The sequence below is a fragment of the Ursus americanus genome, chromosome 1 (genome assembly GCF_024610735.1).
Source record: "Ursus americanus isolate L20-20 chromosome 1, mUrsAme1.1.p, whole genome shotgun sequence".
Taxonomy (NCBI): domain Eukaryota; kingdom Metazoa; phylum Chordata; class Mammalia; order Carnivora; family Ursidae; genus Ursus; species Ursus americanus.
The window spans coordinates 78,161,264-78,180,152 of NC_142127.1; the positions used below are offsets into that span (position 1 = coordinate 78,161,264).

General features: G+C 39.9%; 1 protein-coding gene across 6 annotated transcripts in view; it reads left to right on the top strand.

Annotated features, from left to right (window-relative positions):
• The window catches only part of PARD3B (par-3 family cell polarity regulator beta), a 980,330-nt gene that overhangs the window by 578,138 nt on the left and 383,303 nt on the right, over nucleotides 1-18,889 (top strand). For all 6 annotated transcript variants that reach the window (XM_045806556.2, XM_045806555.2, XM_045806554.2 and 3 more), the window contains 3 exons: nucleotides 5,686-5,856; nucleotides 10,031-10,163; nucleotides 17,808-17,907. In XM_045806556.2, the coding sequence (XP_045662512.2) occupies nucleotides 5,686-5,856; nucleotides 10,031-10,163; nucleotides 17,808-17,907 (404 nt within the window). The remainder of the gene's footprint in view (nucleotides 1-5,685; nucleotides 5,857-10,030; nucleotides 10,164-17,807; nucleotides 17,908-18,889) is intronic.

Consider the following 18,889-nt stretch of genomic DNA (forward strand, 5'->3'; position numbering starts at 1 on the left):
GATTTTTTTTTTTTTTTCAAAAATATGGTAGGCAGATGTTGTCATGGAATGATTTTAGGGCCTTGTGATGGATTTGTTCAGGACAATCCTTTCCCTCAATCAGGTGTCATCTTGCCTGAAGTCCCAGCCCACTCCAGGGAAATCCTGCTCTGCAGTCTGAAGTCAGGCTTTGGGATTTGGGCTCTCGGTGTTGATAATATCCCAGGAGGCTTTACTGAGGGGCCCGTTAGAAACATGCAGAGGCAGGAGCTGACATCTGGTCATGATTAATCCTCTCAACACCCTGGCCTAATGCGGACTGGCCTTGGGCTTCAGCCAGCTACTCCCGAGAAAAGCCAGCCCACTCCCTCATGCTTGTTTCATGTTTTGCAGAGGCTAGTTCTTTGCTTAGGCTTTCTTACTCTCCCCTCTGTGTTCATTCGAACTTTAGAGGTAAAGGGACCTTACAAAAAAATTGGCCCAAAGAGGTGGATTAAACCATGCGATGTCACCAGTAATCATGGTAGAGATAGTAGTACCCGGGCACTATCGACTACAATAGGTGCTGAATTATAAGGTCACTAGACCCCCTGGAAATTGTGGATATACTTCAGTGGGCATATGGAATATCCTACAAAATATATGACTGCCCCCATTACAAATAATTACCTGGTCCAAATGTGCAGCTGTGTAGAAACTGTGGTATATATATTTATTTTTAAGAAGTGAGAATCTGTAGCCTTTATTAGATTCTCAAAGGAACCTAAGAGTCCCCAAAAGAGTCACTAGCAAAATAGTTGGAAACATGGCCTTCAGAGTGACCCAGTCCTAGTTCAAATCTGCTTTAGAATTGTGACTTGTAACAATGCATTTAACTGGCCTAATTCTTTGTTTCTTTTTTATAAAATGAGGGCAACAGTCCCCCATGTATTGGATTGTTGTAAAGATTAAATTGTCTAGTGCATATAATGGGTTTAGTACAATGACTACCCAAAGAAGAAACTCATTAAATAATTATTGTCATTAATAATTGTAGTGTCTTTAATCATCTTTAGAACTCTGATTTTAGAAGCAACATAGCATAACAGGTACATGTCTGACTCAGAGGCAAGGACACCTAGCCATGCCAATAACCTTTGACAAATCACTTTATCTCTTTGAGTCTCCATTTCTACATCTCTTAAATAGTGGAGAGCAGTATACCTCTAACAAGGTTGTCATGAGAAAAAAATGAGAGCGTATATACAAAACATTTGCATAAGTACTGGCATATATTAGGTGCTCAGTAAAAGGGAGATGTAATACTCAAACATCTTGTCTCCTGGGCCATTCATCCTAATGCATTAGAACTGGGTTAGGGCTGATGAGATTTGAAGCAATCCCAGGACATGGAGAAGACCTAAATCTTCTACTAGTTTTTATTTGTCCTTAAGTGTCTTAAGGAAGTTACTTTTTTGTCTTTACTCTGTTCTCCTTCCTCTTTGGGGAACTTCTTTTACTCCCTCCTGGCTTGAGGATGGATAGAGTTGGTTATGGGGTTGGCCAAAGATGAAGAGTATAGTCGCCAGAGGTGAGGAGTCTTGTTAGTTAGGGGTCTGATGGCAGTAAAATATGAAAGAAAATGTCTCAGTTTGTTCGGGCTGCTTTATCAGATTGCCGAAGACCGGGTGGCTCATAGAAAACGAGTTTATTTTTCCCAGTTGTGGAGGCTGAAGTCTAACATCAAGGCGCCAGCAGATTTCGGTGTCTGTTGAGAGCCCATCTGAGGTTGACAGATAGCCATCGGCTTGCTATACCCTCACATGGCAGCGGGGGTGAGGGATCTCTCTCAGGCCTGTTTTATATGGGCACTAATCCCATTCATGAGGGTTCCATCCTAATAACCACACGTATTTGAAACCTATGTATTTGCAAGAGGTATGGGGGAGGAGGGACAAAAACATTCAGGCTATAGCAGAAAGGGATTTTTTTTTCTTTAACAAAGGCAAGCATGACCCACCTTACAATGAAATAAATACTCTAAAATTACTGAGTTGTATCCCTGGATAGTTGAATTCACTTCTATGAAATCAGTTGATGAGAGTTAGCATTCTCATGTCTAAGTACTTACTTAAACATAGTATTAAAAGAAAAAGATAAAACCATAAAAAATGGTTTTTTGTTCAAAATTATTCACAACGGGCATGTACACGTTGTGAAGGATATTTAATGAGTCCGAGTTAGAGATATTTAATGAGCTTTCCATTGAATCACTTTCATCGCCGATCAAGACCAGACATGGGTATGCGTTTATGTCCATATAGCTAGAGAGGTGAACAAATTGTTGTCTTCTTCTCCTGCAACAATTGTCCTGCCATCCCCCAGCACAGGCAACAGTCGCCATATCTTCTGCCATCTGACTCTGGATTTGGATCGGGCTGTCTTCCAGGAGGCATCTGGTGGCAGATTGTCCTTGCTGGTTTTGAACGATTTTTTCTTGAAGCATTACTTCTTTAAGAACTAGTCATTGTCATCTATATAGCAGAAAGAATAGTTAGGATAGAGAATGCTAAGAAGCCAGGACTTAGGCTCTTCTGATCTAGCTCTGACCCTGAGTGGCTGAGCAAGCCCCCGCCCATGGGGAAGTGCCTCCTCTTGTTCAAGAAATGATTTTGCACCCTCTTTGGGCATCACATTATTTATCTGTAAACAGAAGAGGCTGGACAAGATGATCTCGAAGGACCTTTCAAGCTCTAAATTCTGTGATTATATTCTAAATGTTAGGACAACATGGCACTTACTGGCATCACCATTAATGAAATTACCCATCATTTATCTTATACAGAGAAAGCACACACCAAGAGCAACAGACCAGCCAAGCCTGAAAATGAGAGTGTGTGGATTTTTATCATGCCCACAGCTCTCCAGTGATGCTTCTGATAAATGTGTATGTCTTCTAAAAAAAATCCCAGCTGCCCCGGCGGTGACCTGACCTGCCTTTTTGTTTTGGGCTTGGGTACAGCAGACATGTTCTACTTCAGCGTAGTGCTCTGTATGCTAGAGACTTGGAATGTCGCTAAAAATGAAAGTTTGTGCGTAGTACCTGTTGGTAAGAGATTATTTTATCCAAAAAAAATGTCCTTATATCTCCTTATCTCTTATTTACCTCTTCACATAGACCTTGCCCCATACTTCACAGAGAGGGTTCACATGAGGTTACCAGGTGGAATCTCACTCAGATTTTATTTCCTCCATCCTAGAGATACCCATAAAGTTTTCAATCTTTATCTTTCTTCATATCAGAGAGGACGAGGTGTCCTGCCAAGACTAAGTCTCTGCAAATCCAACGCTAGACCTCATTTCCTGTTAACAAGGCAAGGATCTTGATCCAACACTTCTGCTTCCTCTCTTCTTTAAAAATCTTACATCCAATTTTTAGTGACCCTCCCAACCTCCTTCTCAAGAGTCAACCCAATAGTCCTCCTTTCACTAGAGGCCAAAATAGACCAGAAGGACTTCTCGAGTTGTGTCTCACCTCACATGACTAAACCATTAAGGTTGTTTTTGTTTTACCCCGTTTTGTGTAACCTTAACCTCAGTCTTTCTGTGCCTTACTCAAAATTAGATCATAGAAATGGAGAGATTTCATTCTTGTTTGGCCTTTCCTGTAAATCTCATTTCCAGATTTGCTACAAATTAGGGTAAAGGTTAAGTGGAGTGGGAAAACAAGAGGAAGGGAGGGGACATTATGCTCTGTGGAGGCAGTCCACTCAGACGTTTTTCAGCTCTCATCGAATGCCCTCCTCGATCGATCTCGTCGCCTTGCCACCGCACTGTCTTCGGTCAGCAGCATGTGCTCCTTCGGGTGGCCTCTGCCATCCTGCGCGCCCAGCGCCCTCTCCGCAGGGCGTCTCCGTCGCGGCATTAGCTCTCCAGAGCAGCTTTCAGCACTCACCCTTTCCCCTGCTGTCAGCGGAAGAACTTCCTCTGACCATCTGCTACCGAATTAGTCAAAGTTTATCAACTTGTCCACAGGATTTCTCTCCCAACGCTGCACAGTTGGTCCTATTGTTCATTGTATGCCTGGTTTTCTCATTTCTTGAGGAAGTTTTATTCTTTTGTATTTTATTCTCTTAACCTGAACATGGATTCCAGATAGTTACTACTGTAAAAACTCTTCAGTGTTTTCCTTTCCTATTTTAGCACTGTACAACTGTAGTCTAGAGACCAAGTAAGAAAGAGATTTCTAGTAGGGAGACAGAAGAGCCGAAGTGCATGATCTCAGAACTGGGGTCAGTGTGTCTCTGGTTTGCTTTGGTGACCTGGCCAAGTTGCAGCCATTCCCTGCCTCAGTTTCCTTATCTATAGTGTGAATAAAAGCATTGTTCTAGTTCTTGAGTTCTACGAGAATCACTAGAGATAATTTAAGGAAGAATTCTCCAGGAAGAAAACGTGTCATGCAAACCTACTGGTATGTCTGTTAAGTTTACTAGTTGCAGCAGCATCATAGCAGTCCTTTAAAAAAAAAAGATTTTATTTATTTATTTGAGAGAGAGAGAGCATGAGTGAAGGTAGGGACAGAGGGAGAGGGAAAAGCAGACTCCCTGCTGAGCAGGGAACCCGATGTGGGACTCGATCCCAGGACCCTGAGATCAGGACCCAAGATGAAGGCAGATGCTTAACCACTGAGCCACCCAGGCGCCCCACATCATAACATTCCTAAAACTGCACCTGTGCCTTGTAGTGAGAACTTTCTACCCTAGTGTGAAAACAGGCATAAGGCATGTCCCTAATCTGTTAGTATTTTGAGGATTTTTCCTTCTAGGCTGCCCGCGGGGGAGAGGCGCTGTGGTCCCCTCAAGTCGTTCGGTCGGCAGAGCTGACACCCCAGTTTGTTAGCTACCGCTGTAGTCTCTAGCTTGTGTGATGCTTCTGGCTGAAGATGACTAGTGCCCAGAAGGGATTTAGACTCAAGTCCAGGCTGCCTATCCACACGTTGAGCCTCTGTGCACTTTGTAGTACGTGGTTTCCCGAAGATTCTGGGTAAAAGTACTCATCAGTCAGAGCCTCCTTGCAAAAAGCTTGACAGTGTCCTTTATCGCGCTTGTTCTGCCAGAAGACATCATAGCAAATTGGTCCTTCACTGCACACCTCTGTGTTCTTTTGCAGACTAGCAGACTAGCAACTTTTTGGTTGTGTTAGAGAAAATTACATGAGTTTTTTTTCTTTTTCAGCACCATTCAACAGAGCTAGTGGTAATATCTAGGAGACACATTACCACTGTCAAACACACAACATTTAAGCATAATGTCTCTCTGTGCCTGCAAATGCAAACCCTTGTTTCAAGTGATGTGACCACTTCCTTTTGTTTCCAAACCCCCTTTCCTGAGCCAACATGGTCCCTGCCAGAGAAAATGGCAGAATCAGGCTAGGTTAGCATGCTTGCCAAAGATTTAGGTAAGAGATATTATACAAATGTCTAAATTATTGCAGCTTGGGACTCTGAGATTTCTACAACATACTTTCACACAGTTCATTATTGTTAGTACTTGTGACTATTTGATAAGCTCCAGAACCTTGTTCTGCCATAGAAAATAAATCATTCCTAATGGCTGGTTTTTTCTTTTTTCTTTTTTTCTTTTTAAACTTGAACTTTTTCTGAAATAGCCATCCATCATCACCATACTTTTCTCTATTTAATACTGTTTTTTCCTTCCCCTGCCCTAGGATGGTCGTCTGCGGATGAATGACCAGCTGATTGCCGTTAATGGGGAATCTCTTTTGGGAAAGTCCAACCACGAAGCTATGGAGACACTGAGGCGATCAATGTCCATGGAAGGAAACATTCGAGGGATGATCCAATTGGTGATTCTGCGGAGACCAGAGAGACCACTGGAGGTGATGCATATCTTTAGTTCCCTCAGCAAATTGCCCAAATGGCCACCTAAAATATGCAAAGTTCCATCACTTAGTATCATACTGATTCTGAAGTTGGGAAAATATGCCCCAGAAGGGCTCTGATGGATTTATGTGGCAAACACATGGTTGTATATTATAGGTATAACTAGAAAGTATAAAAATGTACATATGAAGTAAGTAATTTATCAAATGTAACAGGTCCATATTTTCTAGTTTTTTTCCCACTAGAAATTTCTAGAGCTTTGGACTTTATTTGTATAATAAACTATATAACATCTTTATATACTTTTTGATTGATGTGCTCATAGAGTCCATACTTTAGAAAGTTCTTAATCAGATGTATAGAGTGCTTAATGTGAAGATTGTTATAATGTAGTATATTTCCCCCACAATGTGCCCATGGATAATATAGACCTGGAACTTAACTAATTTAAAACTTGATCTATTAAGCAAGCTGCTTGCTGCATGCTATTAAATAGATGTTTTTAATTAAGTATTTTTGTAGTATTTTATCATGATTTTTTATGGATTTTTTTAAATGTAAGAAATAAATGTATTTATATTACACAACTATATTATTAAATTATACAAGTATATTAATATATTTATAATAAATATAAAATATTCCTAAAACATTATTTTCTCTTATATATGAAAAATAATTATTAAATGCTCCTAAAAATATTTTAAGAAAAAAAGAAAACAGTTGATCATAGTTAAGAGTTAAAAAAAACATGAGCCCATGGCACAAATATTCTCTGAGGACAAGTAATGTTTGTATAATATAGTAATATGCAGTTAACATAGAATGCTGTTAACACACTAATATAAAATATTAGTTTTAATAATACGTTCAACTTAAAAATAAAAAGAGAAAGGATTTTTCAAATTAAACAATAGTAGAAGGTAGTTGAAACTCATAGTAGCTAAAAGCTTAGGCTCTAAAGTTTTGGATTACTTGAGTAAAAATCTCAGATTGTCCGTTTTCTGGCTATGTGAAGACACACATAGTTGAGTGCTCAGTACTCGCAGATGACAGATACTGTTGTCTTCTATCCCTTAATGTATCCTCATTTCCCAGCACACAGTAGACACTTAATAAATATTGTCGAATGAATGAATAAAAGATGCATCTGAGACCTATTTTATCTGAGAGGGTCAGCTGAAGTAGCAAACTTATAAACTATATCTCACTTTGTTATATTATCGGCTATTGGAAGAGAGTAACTGTACCTTTTTACTCTTCTGTACATAACCTTGTAAATGTTAAATAAATGTAAATTGGCCAATTACTGGAGACTATATATAATGAGCCAACTCGTTTTCAACATTTGTGTCTGCTTAAGTGACAGAGAGGCTGCCATGAATATTTAATGGGTTTTACTTATGTACATAGTTATAAAACCCTTATCTGTTGCTTCCATCCATGATGGAATTGGCTCCTTTCTGGTTTAATTTGATTCTTACTCTAGAGCCTCGGGATCCGTGGTACCCAGTTGGCAGGGATGGGCGTGAAAGATGCCCGTGGGCCCCTAAGCCACCCCTCTGTGCATCTGTGTATTATGTCTCCCTTAAGATTTCTTGGAACACAGATACTTCAACTAAGAGAAAACTCTGGGGGGCACTGCCGTAGAGTACCACACCTGTGCAAAAAGCAAAAGTTAAGGAAAAAAAGAAAAGAAAGAAAAAATGAACATGGTTGTTAAGTGTTACGTCCGCCACCTCTCCCCTTCCCTTTCTTCACATGTTTTTCTGAAACAGGCACGTGCCTGGTGGGTAAGCGTTCTGTATTTGGGCTCATCTAGTTGAGACATTTTCTCATGTCCATTCTTCTTCATTGCACGTGCCTCCACTCTTCCACTCTGTGGTGGGTTGACAATTACTCCATCAGAAGAAAGTACTAAACTTTCGGTTTGTTGCCCATCCTCGCAAGTGTCTTATTAATATAGCTCACTAGGAGATTAATTGGGAATTAGGAAATGGGACAAAAAACAATTTTGATGAGGACGTTTAAACAAGGTCCCTTTTTAGTTTCCCTAATATTTACCTGCTTTCCATGGGGAGTGAGCAGGCAGGCACTTGATGCTCTCAGCTCTCAGGAATCTCTGTAGTACCTACAAAGATTAAAGAACATTTTTTTCCTATGAAGACAGCAGCTTCTAATGTACAACTAATCTTTATTAAATTGGAAAAAAAAAAAAAACAAAGTTTTGGGTCTATCTGATCTCCCAGTTTTGTGTTTTACTGTGTTAAAGCGTATGTTGTGCACTCACGCTTCTGGTGTCTTCTCCTGCAGGGCCGCTATCACCCTCAGGAATAATGAAAAAGCAGCATCCCTGAGAAAAAGGTCTCAGCGCTGCTCATACATTCAGGCAAATCAATTAGTTGGATTTGGCAAGAATACCAAAATGGTTACTTGAACATTATATTGATATAAAAAAAATTGAAGAAGCTACTTAAGGAAAGTCAAAATATATAGTTGTTGGAGTATTTTCCCACATTACCCAGATGTACAAGATACGTAAACAGTTTTGATGAGGACCTCGTGAAGAATACATAATGAGTCCTTGATTGAATCAAAATCATTTTAAACAGAAACATGTTTTTCAAAACACGAGCTTGAGGTTCAATTGTAATTCTATTTGAGCCTGGAGACTTAGTATTAAAAAATGGGTTATGACCTGTTTTTTTCAATCCCCCTTCCCCAAAACAGTTCCCTCCCCACTACAAGCTCATCTTGGTAGAAGCAGAATATGTTTAAAAATCCATTATATTTTTTATTGGCTGGGACACTAATGGAGGGCTCCACGACAGCTCTATTTTACAAGCTGAATACTTTAATTAGGCTGGTTACTGATCAGTTGTTGGGATATCGATTGTGTCATTTATCAAAGAGCTGGGAAAGCAGAATATTTTTCTTTTTTCTTTTCTTTTCTTTCTTTTTTTTTTTTTTTTGGTTCTTGTTGTTGTTGTTAAAGCACAAGGCTACGTGAAATTAAGTCCTACCTCTCCTGCCTGCCAGAGCTCCAGCTTTAATTTAGGAGTAGTTTGCTGAGTTTGGTTTGACCAGCAATACAGAGGCAGAGGGTAACACTGGGTGTGGGAAAAGTGTTATTAAGACGAGAAGCTAACAGACCTTCAGCAGCTGAAAACATTTTAAGAATGCATTAACTGAATGTTTTAAATATTTTGTTTAGCAAGATACGGAGTTTTTGTAACTGAGAGGAAAGCATAATACAATTGTTCGGGCCAAATGCTTTGCTCAGAAGTAAAGAGCTTTGGGGATCAGATCTGTGTTTCTGTTTTCGGCCTGTTCCTCTCACAAATGGTCAAGGGCACAACGGTGAGGTGGCTTCTACATGACTTCCCTGAATTCTGTTAGACACGTAGTCCGAGCAGGAGCAGAACCCCATTCTCCATGTCTCCATCCTCTTGAACAAGGAGCTGGAGCTCTCCGTAACTGGCCCCTGTCTGCTACCTGTTCACACCTGTGCAACAGGCTTTGTGGGCGTGTTACTCCGGAATCAGCCATCTTGAGGACACTGTGAATTGTTTGCAGGCTGTCAACATCCAAATAGGAGGGGAAGATATCCAAAAGTGGGGAAAAAGCTCAAAAGGACCACTGCCTGGCCTTGTCACAGAGTTTGTTTTAGCTTCTGCCCAACAGACCTGGCGTGTGCAGTGGGAGACACTCATGGCATTTGGGTAGCAAACCTGCTTAGGTTCTGACTTGTCCTAGAGCATATGCACTTAGTCGCTGAGGGAGAGAGAGAGGAACCAGCTGGCTGGCAGAAAAACACCCTTGGCACAAACCGTTATTCTTGTGTTGACACTGCCACAAGCTGTACTCCCAGATGGAAGGAAATTTGAAAGACGCCAGTTGTAAGTGGGGGGAAAGAAGAATAAAGTTAATCTTCTTTGGCGTTGGCCATGAGTACTCTGAGTCCTTAGCACCGCATTGTCAGTATTTTTTGTATTTCATAGTCAGAGATGTTTTCACTGATAAGGCCATTTTGATTTTCCAGTTGAGAGTGTCTGTGCAGTAGACTTTCGGGAGATCACTCATAAATGGATCATTCTCCTACTTTGCTTTCATGAACCAAGTTTGAACACACTCAAAAAGCAAATGCTAATTTTTACCTTCATCCCTTAGGAGCCTGCAGAGTGTGGGGCCTTTTCAAAGCCATGCTATGAGAATTGTCAAAACACTATAACCACCTCCAGGAGAAATGATAATAGTTCATTGCATCCATTTGGCACTTACAGTTCACAAGACAAACAGAAAGGTAAGAGTCTGTCCATTTCCATTTACTGCAAATGGCATGAGAAAACAGAAGACTATCTTTTTTTTTTTTTTTTTAAGAAGGACGAAGGGAAGTTAATTAGACTAAGTGCAGGCTTTGTTACTCTGAGTCATGAACACGGAGAGATGATGGGTGGGAGAGCTGACTCAGAAGTTGTGAAGCAGATTCCTGGCATTGCCTCCAGTTTAAGTGACAGTTTCTATGCTTGCTGCCCCACACACGGAGGATTATGTGTAAAACAAACCAAACAAAAACAAAATGGCAGAATGGAGAAGCAAAATGGCAAACTGTGATTTTTTTTTTTAACAATCCTGTAAGTATTGGACGTTACCTGATGTAAATAACTATTAAACTTAAAAAAAAAAATGTATGGACTAGTATTAAACCATAAGATGGTCATAACATGATTCACAGATTCTAGGAAGAGTGTGGTAAATACCACAAACCGAGACCATTGTGTAACAGCTGGAATGTTCTTATTATTCCCTCACTACATTATTTTTCCTTTATTATCCTGTACTGGTAGAGCTCTGGATATGAGACATTTGGACTTTGCTTTGTTTCTAAAAAATCATACGTTAGGTCACCGAGAATTTTTTTTTTTTAATTTCCCTACATGTCCTTTTTTTAAAAAAATAACTAAGTTTTTTAGTATTGCAAAGGCAATACATATTCATTACAGAAAATTTAGGGAAAAGCAATAAAAAGGAAATTTAATATTACTCCTACTTCTAACTATTAAAGATACTAATTGTTAACATTTTTATGTCTGTATTTCAAGTCTTTCCTTCATGCAAACATGTGTATATAAAATGAAATGAAAATGAAATACACTATATATATAATATTTAGGAAATTTGCTCTTTCAATTAATAACACAGTATGATCATCTCACTATGTCATTGAATATTTTACAGCATCACATGCAGTGATTGCATAGTAATTTGTTGAATGCAGGTACTATTTATGTAATCGATCCCTTATTTACATTTAAGATGTTACCAAAATTTAACTACATGGGAACAAGTTCTAACCTCTGAGAACTCCATCAGAACAGGCTTATCCATCTCAGATTCCTCTAGAATTAAATTGTTTCATCAGAATGGGATGTTGTTTTTTCCTCTGACTTGGTCCATTTTAGTGAGAGTAGCAGCAACAGCTGTGACCATTTATTTATTAAGTGTTTACTGTCTGTTAGATTCTGTGTTACGCAATTTACATGCACACTGGAAGTGGGTAATACTATTATCCTCATTTTACAGATGAAGAAATAGAAAGTGAATAATTAACCCAAGACCACGTACTTGATCCATGCAGAGCCTGGATTCTCCCCCTATCTCTCTGGTTCAAGTTCATTCCCTAAACTACAGCTTGGACCCTGTCTTACATTGGTCCCTTGAAACTGTTGAAGTCCTTTCACCTGACACCAAGAATGTCATTAAAAGCTCACTTAACTTTGTATCAGATAAAGAAGTACTCTGTCTTTTCTTGTCTTCTTTAAGAAATTAAAATTTGTCTTGACAAAGTGAGATCTCTTTCTGAGACCTTAAATCACAGTAGCAGGAGAATCTGGGGAAGGAACAGCAAGTTTTCCATAGACCAGAACGGCTTTCTCTCTACTGTGCCCGTATAACGATCAAGAACATTGCCATATGTATTAAAATATCTAGGCTTTACATAATTTGATTGGCATTTAATTCTCAAGCAACATGTGATACAGTGACAATCCAAGTTCAGGGTTTTATTCTTAATTATACCAGTGACATCCAAAGGAGTAGTGGGCACGTTATCCCCTATCTTGTTTCCTCTTTTTTTTTAAAGGTTTTATTTTTTAAATAATATCTACATCCAACAGGGGCTTGGACCCACAATCCTGAGATCAAGAGTCACATGCTCCACCAACTAAGCCGGCCAGATGCCCCTCATTTTTAATAACTATAAAATATTGACACTGGAGTGATAATTACACAGAGTATTTTTAGAGTACTTCGAGATATTCAGGGAAATGGGACAGTTATCTCTAGGGACAGCAAAGGCCAAAATAATGAAACTATAGAACTAGTTAAAGTGTAAGGATATACTGGAAAAAAATTTAAATAATAGAGTCCGGTCGAAGCACATGCTAAAAATAAAATGTCATAATACTTCGAAACTTCAATAGAATGTTTTAGTTTGTATTTCCACTGAACAGTTAGGTCCTTTGGGCACATGGGGCCACAGACAACCACGGGGAGTCTGTCTATTCTCTTCCTCTTGAGACTTACCTCCAGGTAGAACAACTTTTTACACCAGTGAAAAACCACACAGGTCATTTACCTACAAGTTCCCTGCTATACTTCCTCCCCCCATGTTGATTTTCCAAGGTGACAAAAAAATCCACTTCTTTCAAGAAGGGATGCACTGAACATTACTTTTTTTTAAGGCAGGAAAAAGCTATTGCTGTTATTTCTTCGTAGATCTGTTATGCAATGATTGGGTAAAGAATTAGGCCTATCAAGGCATAGACCCATTAAATTTTAATCATAAGAGACCAGTAGATGAAATTCTCTGACTCGTCTGTAAGCCTATTGACTTAGAGATAAAAATGCACATAATAGAACTTGTGAACGTAATGCCATAGAAGAATATCATGGTCATCATCTGTCATACTATAAACATCTAGAATTTGGGGAACCATTGAGAATTCCTGAGTTTCAGACGCACATGAGGTAGCAAGAGGCCGGTAAGATTCATGAAACGTACATGTTGACTCAACACGACCAAGTTCTTTAAGGAGCCCCTTCAGAAAAGCAAGATTGAGTTGACAAAATGTAATGTCTAGTGAGGAAAGGAACTGTTACAGCCAAAACATTCACTTCTTTTTTCTTCCCTTTTTCCTTTCCTTTGTATATTTAAAAATCCAATGTTGATATGCTGGGTTCCATCTATTTTTGTAATAATAGTACATACCACCCACAGTTCCTTGGTTATTTTTTATAGATATATACACATACTCCTGTCAAGCTGTTACATGGAAAAGGCGTTTTTTAGAACTAACATTTGTAGAAATTGTAACACCAGGAAATTCACATTTGTGTTGGAGAATTGCTAGCATTGCCTGCAGTAGGATGAGTGTGGTGCCCCAAGATGCAAGGGGTCAGGATGGGGGCTGTGTCCCAAGGGTTTACTTATAAAATCCTATTAAGCATTTAAATGGTAATAAAGAATATGAAATAACAACACTGTATTTTCTGAAGAATTTTGCCGGTAGATCTCACCCCTGGCCAAGTAATGGTTAAGTAATAGTAATAAGCACCATTTGCCTCTGCTTTGTTATCAGTTCTCTTTTCATTGCTCTCACCTCCTCCTTTTGTGCTCTACTCCTGCTTCCCCTCCCCTTTCAGCTCAACTGCACCCCAGCCCCATGTGTGAGTCACCCATCGCCCTAAGTCTGCCCAGGATCACCACCCAGTGAGGGTCCTTAGGACTTCCATCCCCACCCCAAATCAAGCCCCTTTGGTTCTGTGTCCTGTCTCACTGGATCCTTGTTCCCTGAGGTCCTTTGAGCAGACACATAATGTATAATTATTCCTAATGTGCCTTCTCTGGGGAACCAGCTTGTGTCCACTCCTCTGTAGCACGTAAGGCACTGCCTCTGGAGTGGTGTACAGAAATTGCGTTATACTTTTCAATTTGCCTGATGTTTATTGGATATCTCCATTGGGCAGGAAACACCATCAGGGTTTAAAAAAAAAAAACAATACTGTTATGGCCCTTAAGAATAGACTTTAATTTTTTTTTAATTAAAAAAAGTCTAAATCAGGGGCCATCAAACTTTATCTGTAAAGGGCCAGATAGTAAGTATGTTAGGCTTTGCAGGCCAAGGGATCTCCATCTCAGCTCTTCATCTCTGCCTCTGTAGTCCAAAAGCAGCCATGAACAGTATGTAAATGAATGAGGATAACTGCTCAATGAAACTTTATGTACAAAACCAGATGGCGGGCTTGTTTTGAACCAGGGCCATAGCCCCCTGAGCCCTTGTCTAAAGTGGCAATCCCTTTCACTCTTCTTTTCTCATCTGGCGCTCGCAGGATGGAGTCTGTAAAACAAGTAACAATGATAAAAAAAGATGATTAAAATAAGGGTCATTGGGTCATGAATGAAGGACTTACTTGAGGGTGCGCTGTCGACATTCACAGGCATATATATAGGTTGACCTCAAGACTTAACCTTGTACGCGTGATGAAATCCAGAAATATTATTTTTTGAAGAAAAGAATTCTATATTTTCACACTGATAGAGGGTTAATAGAGGTGTTTGGGCCATGAGAAAAAAAATTCCTTATAGCATCTGAATATGTTTAAAAATGTACCAGGGATAGAGAGTTAACAAATAAGATATTTACCTCTGTACCTATAGATACTTTAAAAATATGTAGATTGTTCATGTGGATGAAATAAAAATTAAAGGTGACAGAGGCACCAGAGAGGCTCAGTTGGTTAAGCGCCTGACTCTTGATTTCAGGTCAGGTCATGATCTCGAGGTCCTGGGGTCGAGCCCCATGTCAGGCTCCCTGCTCAGCAGGGAGTCTGCTTGTCGCCCTCTCCCTCTGCCCTTCCCTCCCCCCAGTGCAGTATCTCTCTCTCCCTCTCTCTCTCTCACTCTCTCTAAAAAAAAAAAATGTAAATGTAACAACTATAATGAAACAAAGAATCCAGAGAGGATACTGAAGAAGAGGAGGGAAAGGAGAAAAAGGACAAGGAGGTGTTTCTCTATAGTCCAATAAGAGAGATAGATATAGATACATAGATGATAGATAGCTCATCGCAAAAGCAACATGTGATAAATGTTATAAATGGAATGATTTTCCATAATAGTAATAGATAAACCCCAAATGTCAGTGGATAAAGACAATGAGTATTTTTCTTGTCTTATCGCAGCCCAATGAGGCATGGTAGCAGGAGCATGGGAGCTGTGCTCCATGCAGTGATGGAGGGACCTGGGCTCCTTCCATTGGTAGCTGGGCCATTTTCTATAGGCTCATCCAGTCCTGCTTGCAGCTGGGGGTTGAGAAAGGTGGAGAGTGTGAACCCTTTTGTAACCACTGACGCTGGGGATGTCAATGACCAGAACAACTCACATGCTATTGGCAAGAACTAGTCTAGGTACAAAGAAGGCTGGGAAATGGGGTCTGTATGTGCAGGAAGAGAGGAGGAACGTAGAGTAAGCACTAGTCTTCTCTGCCACTGTTCTAAAAATATTGAGACGGATCTTGAGAGAAGGGTGGGACTTTGATAGATGGGAGTGGATTTTGCAGTTATGTAAGCAAACACAGTGAGGCAGGAAAGCCCAGGCTTGTGGTTGGGGAGCTGAGGTGGTCTTGGGTAGCTGATGTGTGATCAGGAGCTGATGTTGCCTGCCAGGGGTGGAGACCTTTATTCTCCAGGCTGTTGCATGCAACTGAAATGTTTCTGAGAGGCCAAGTTACATGATCACAGCTGTGTTTATCACCAGTGTGAAAGGTGGGCTAAATAGTTGAGGGTAGAGAGATTAGAGCTAGTGGAAAATGTTGTCCCAATAGGTCCCTTGTCTGCAGTTTACAGTGTATTCTTCTGTTCTGTTTCTCTCAGCAAGTGTCCGGCTGCCTGACTGCCGCCATATTACCAAAGCACTAGATCACTTGGGTGGAGGGAGGTGCAGGGATACAGAGCTGGCTGCCTTTGCTCACCATGCTTCGATACCCCAGTCACCCTGCCCATCAGATCTCCTGCTTCCAGCCTCCTACCCAGGGACATGTCGGCACTGCTGGAACTACCTCCATTTTCTACTAGTCCCTGGGGCAGAGCTTGGAGCAGAGTTCGCCACAGAAGAACCAATGGGATGTATTTGTATTTATATGTATTTATGGTATAATAGACATTATATTTTACATCATATAATAATACATAATGTATAACAATATATATGACACATACATAATAACACGTAATAACTAATATAATATAATATAATATAATATAATATAATATAATATAATATAATGAGGCTGATTATAAGGAATTGGCTCATATGATTATGGAGCCAGGCAAGTCCCAACATCTGCAAGGTGAAGGAGCAAAGCCAGAGACCAAGCAGAGCCAGCGGTGTAGTCCCGCTCTGAAAGCCCGCAGACTCAAGTCAATATTTCTGTTTAAGTCCAAGGGTAGAAAAAAGCCAGTGTCTCAGTTTGAAGACAGCCAGGCAGGAAGAATTCTCCTACTCAAAGGAGGGTCAGCATTTTGGTTCTACTCAGGCCTTCAGCTGACTGGATGAGGTTCACCCACATTATGGGGGGACAGCCTACTTTACTGATTTAAATGCTAAGCTCACCCAAAAAACAACCTTCCAGAAACACCCAGAATAAGGTATAATTATCTGGGTACCCTGGGCCCAGTCAAGGTAACCTTAAAAGTAACCATCACATCTGGCATGTGGGCAAGTCAAGCAGCTTCTGTTACCAGCAGCATTTCACAGGGATAAAGACAGTTTTCTCTTGTTCCAGAAATCAAGGGCAAATAGGGTCCACCTTTTACCACATCTCTCACTATAATAGATACACAGTAGAGTTGAGGAGGCGTAGAAGAATAATCTTTCAGTTGCTTATTAGCACTTTGCATTGATAAATCTGTGGGAATATGCACCATCTTATAGAATTCTTATATTCCTCTAATGAAACTATTCTCATCCCCACCTTATAGATTTAAAAACTGAGGCTTAGAGAAGTTGGATGGTTGGGCCACGTTCACACAGTAGTGGGAGCCATGACTGGAGACATGGCTCGCTGCACAAACTTGACTGTCTCCCAGGTCGCGCTCTTGTGCTCTGCATACATTCGTTAGTGGTGGTAATAAGGGTAAGTGTTAGACGGCATAACGTACGTAATGCTTAGCACAACGTCTGGCACACGAGAAGATCTCAACAGACCTGCTTGTTATTGGTTGTACTAAGATGCAGGATGCATGTCTATTTCTTCCAGAGTAGAATAGACTGAAAAAGTGTGCATTTTAAGTAGGTGAGAAAACCAGGTCCGACCCTAGTCTTTTGCTTCCAAGGCCTCAAACCCACGTATTTCCATTGTGGCATTGATGCAAAAAGAGTATTTTTCCCCTTCTACCATCTCTAAATGGTGAGTAGATAGATACACAGTATCTCATGTTTTGTTTTGTTTTGTTTTTTTAAGTACTTTTGTCACAAAGGTAAATACGTAAATCACCACATAATCCAGCATATTCATGAGAAAGTCTTGTTTACAAAACCGGTAAGGCATGGAAGAGATGGCTTTGTCCATCTGCCACAGAACACACGTCCTGAGCTACTGTCAGCCTCTCGTAGGTGGGAAAAGACATTCAAGATGCACGGTCTTGGCTTGCCATGGTTTGCAAGCCGGTCACCAGTGTAAAAACCTATTAGCAGGCTTAGATTTCCTCAGACAGGGCTGCTTTAGCTCCCATACAAATCCTGAGTCAGTTCTGTAGGAGGACTTATTTCTTTCAGGTTGGTTTTTGTGTTGGTGAAAATTGCCTCCGTTGAGACGGACTGCCACAAAGCCAGGCACCAAACAGGTCTGTCTCCCATTGACCACAGCTGCATTGTTTCTTTGGTTTTTAGAGCTGTTGCTCCCCAGTGACGGATGGGCCGAGGCTGAGGTCCCACCTTCTCCACCACCACATCCCATTCTGGAATTGGGCACTGAAGATTACAGCCACAGGTACTGACAAAATGATAGATCGTAGATGTTCCCCATTACGGTGTTTCTGGGAAAACCCAGGAACCTGATTTTTAAATTGTTTCTTTCCAGAATGGAAATCTCATAGCATCAATAATTCCTTTTCAGTGAAAACTCCTCATAGCTAAAGTTAGCAGTTTAGAGTGTCCATATTTTGCTTCCTGGAATTTAAGATTCATCATATATTATAAAATGTTGAAAAAAAATGTTGAACTTTCTTTGATCATGTTGAAAAACCAGAGAACTCAAAAGGTTCTATGGGAAGGTATAAAACAAACCTGAGAGGACATAAAGCTTAGTTGTTTTTCGTGGGGTTTTTTGGTAATTGGCAAACCCTAAAGGTATTTTAAAAATAAATGTTCCAAGAAAGTTAATGGAATCTAAAAATTAAAGCAACACCATATATAATCTAAAATATTGAAAAGAGTGCCCAATATTATATCCACTCTGTAATAGAAACCAAAAAATCAATAATTTTTAGAATCTCACAAGCATGAGAGAGAGAGATTTACTAAGTATACACACCATCTGACTAGTGGAATTCATAGATTTTGTTCTTCTGATGAGTTTTAAAAATCATTAACTTGTCCCTTTGCTATTTTCTGTATTTATTATGGCTGTTAAAAACTGTGTATTTTATTCCATTCTATGTCCCAGGATAATCCTGTGAAATTTTTTCATTTTTCTTGCAGCAATGCTGGTGTCATTCTTATTATGCTTTTTATTACAATCTGCTAAAAATAAAGCAACACAAAAAGAGTGTAGCTAACTCTATTAGCTGGAAGCCTACCTATATTTAGCTATCTCTGATTCCTACACTTTTGAAGTCAGCCATCTGATTCAAATACAATTTCACCAACTGGATGGATAATTACAGTAATGTTCTAGATCAGTTTTCTAGGGGTTTCTTGAAAGGAAATGTGGACGTATTTAATTTTGTCCATTCATTTCCATTGCCCTCCTC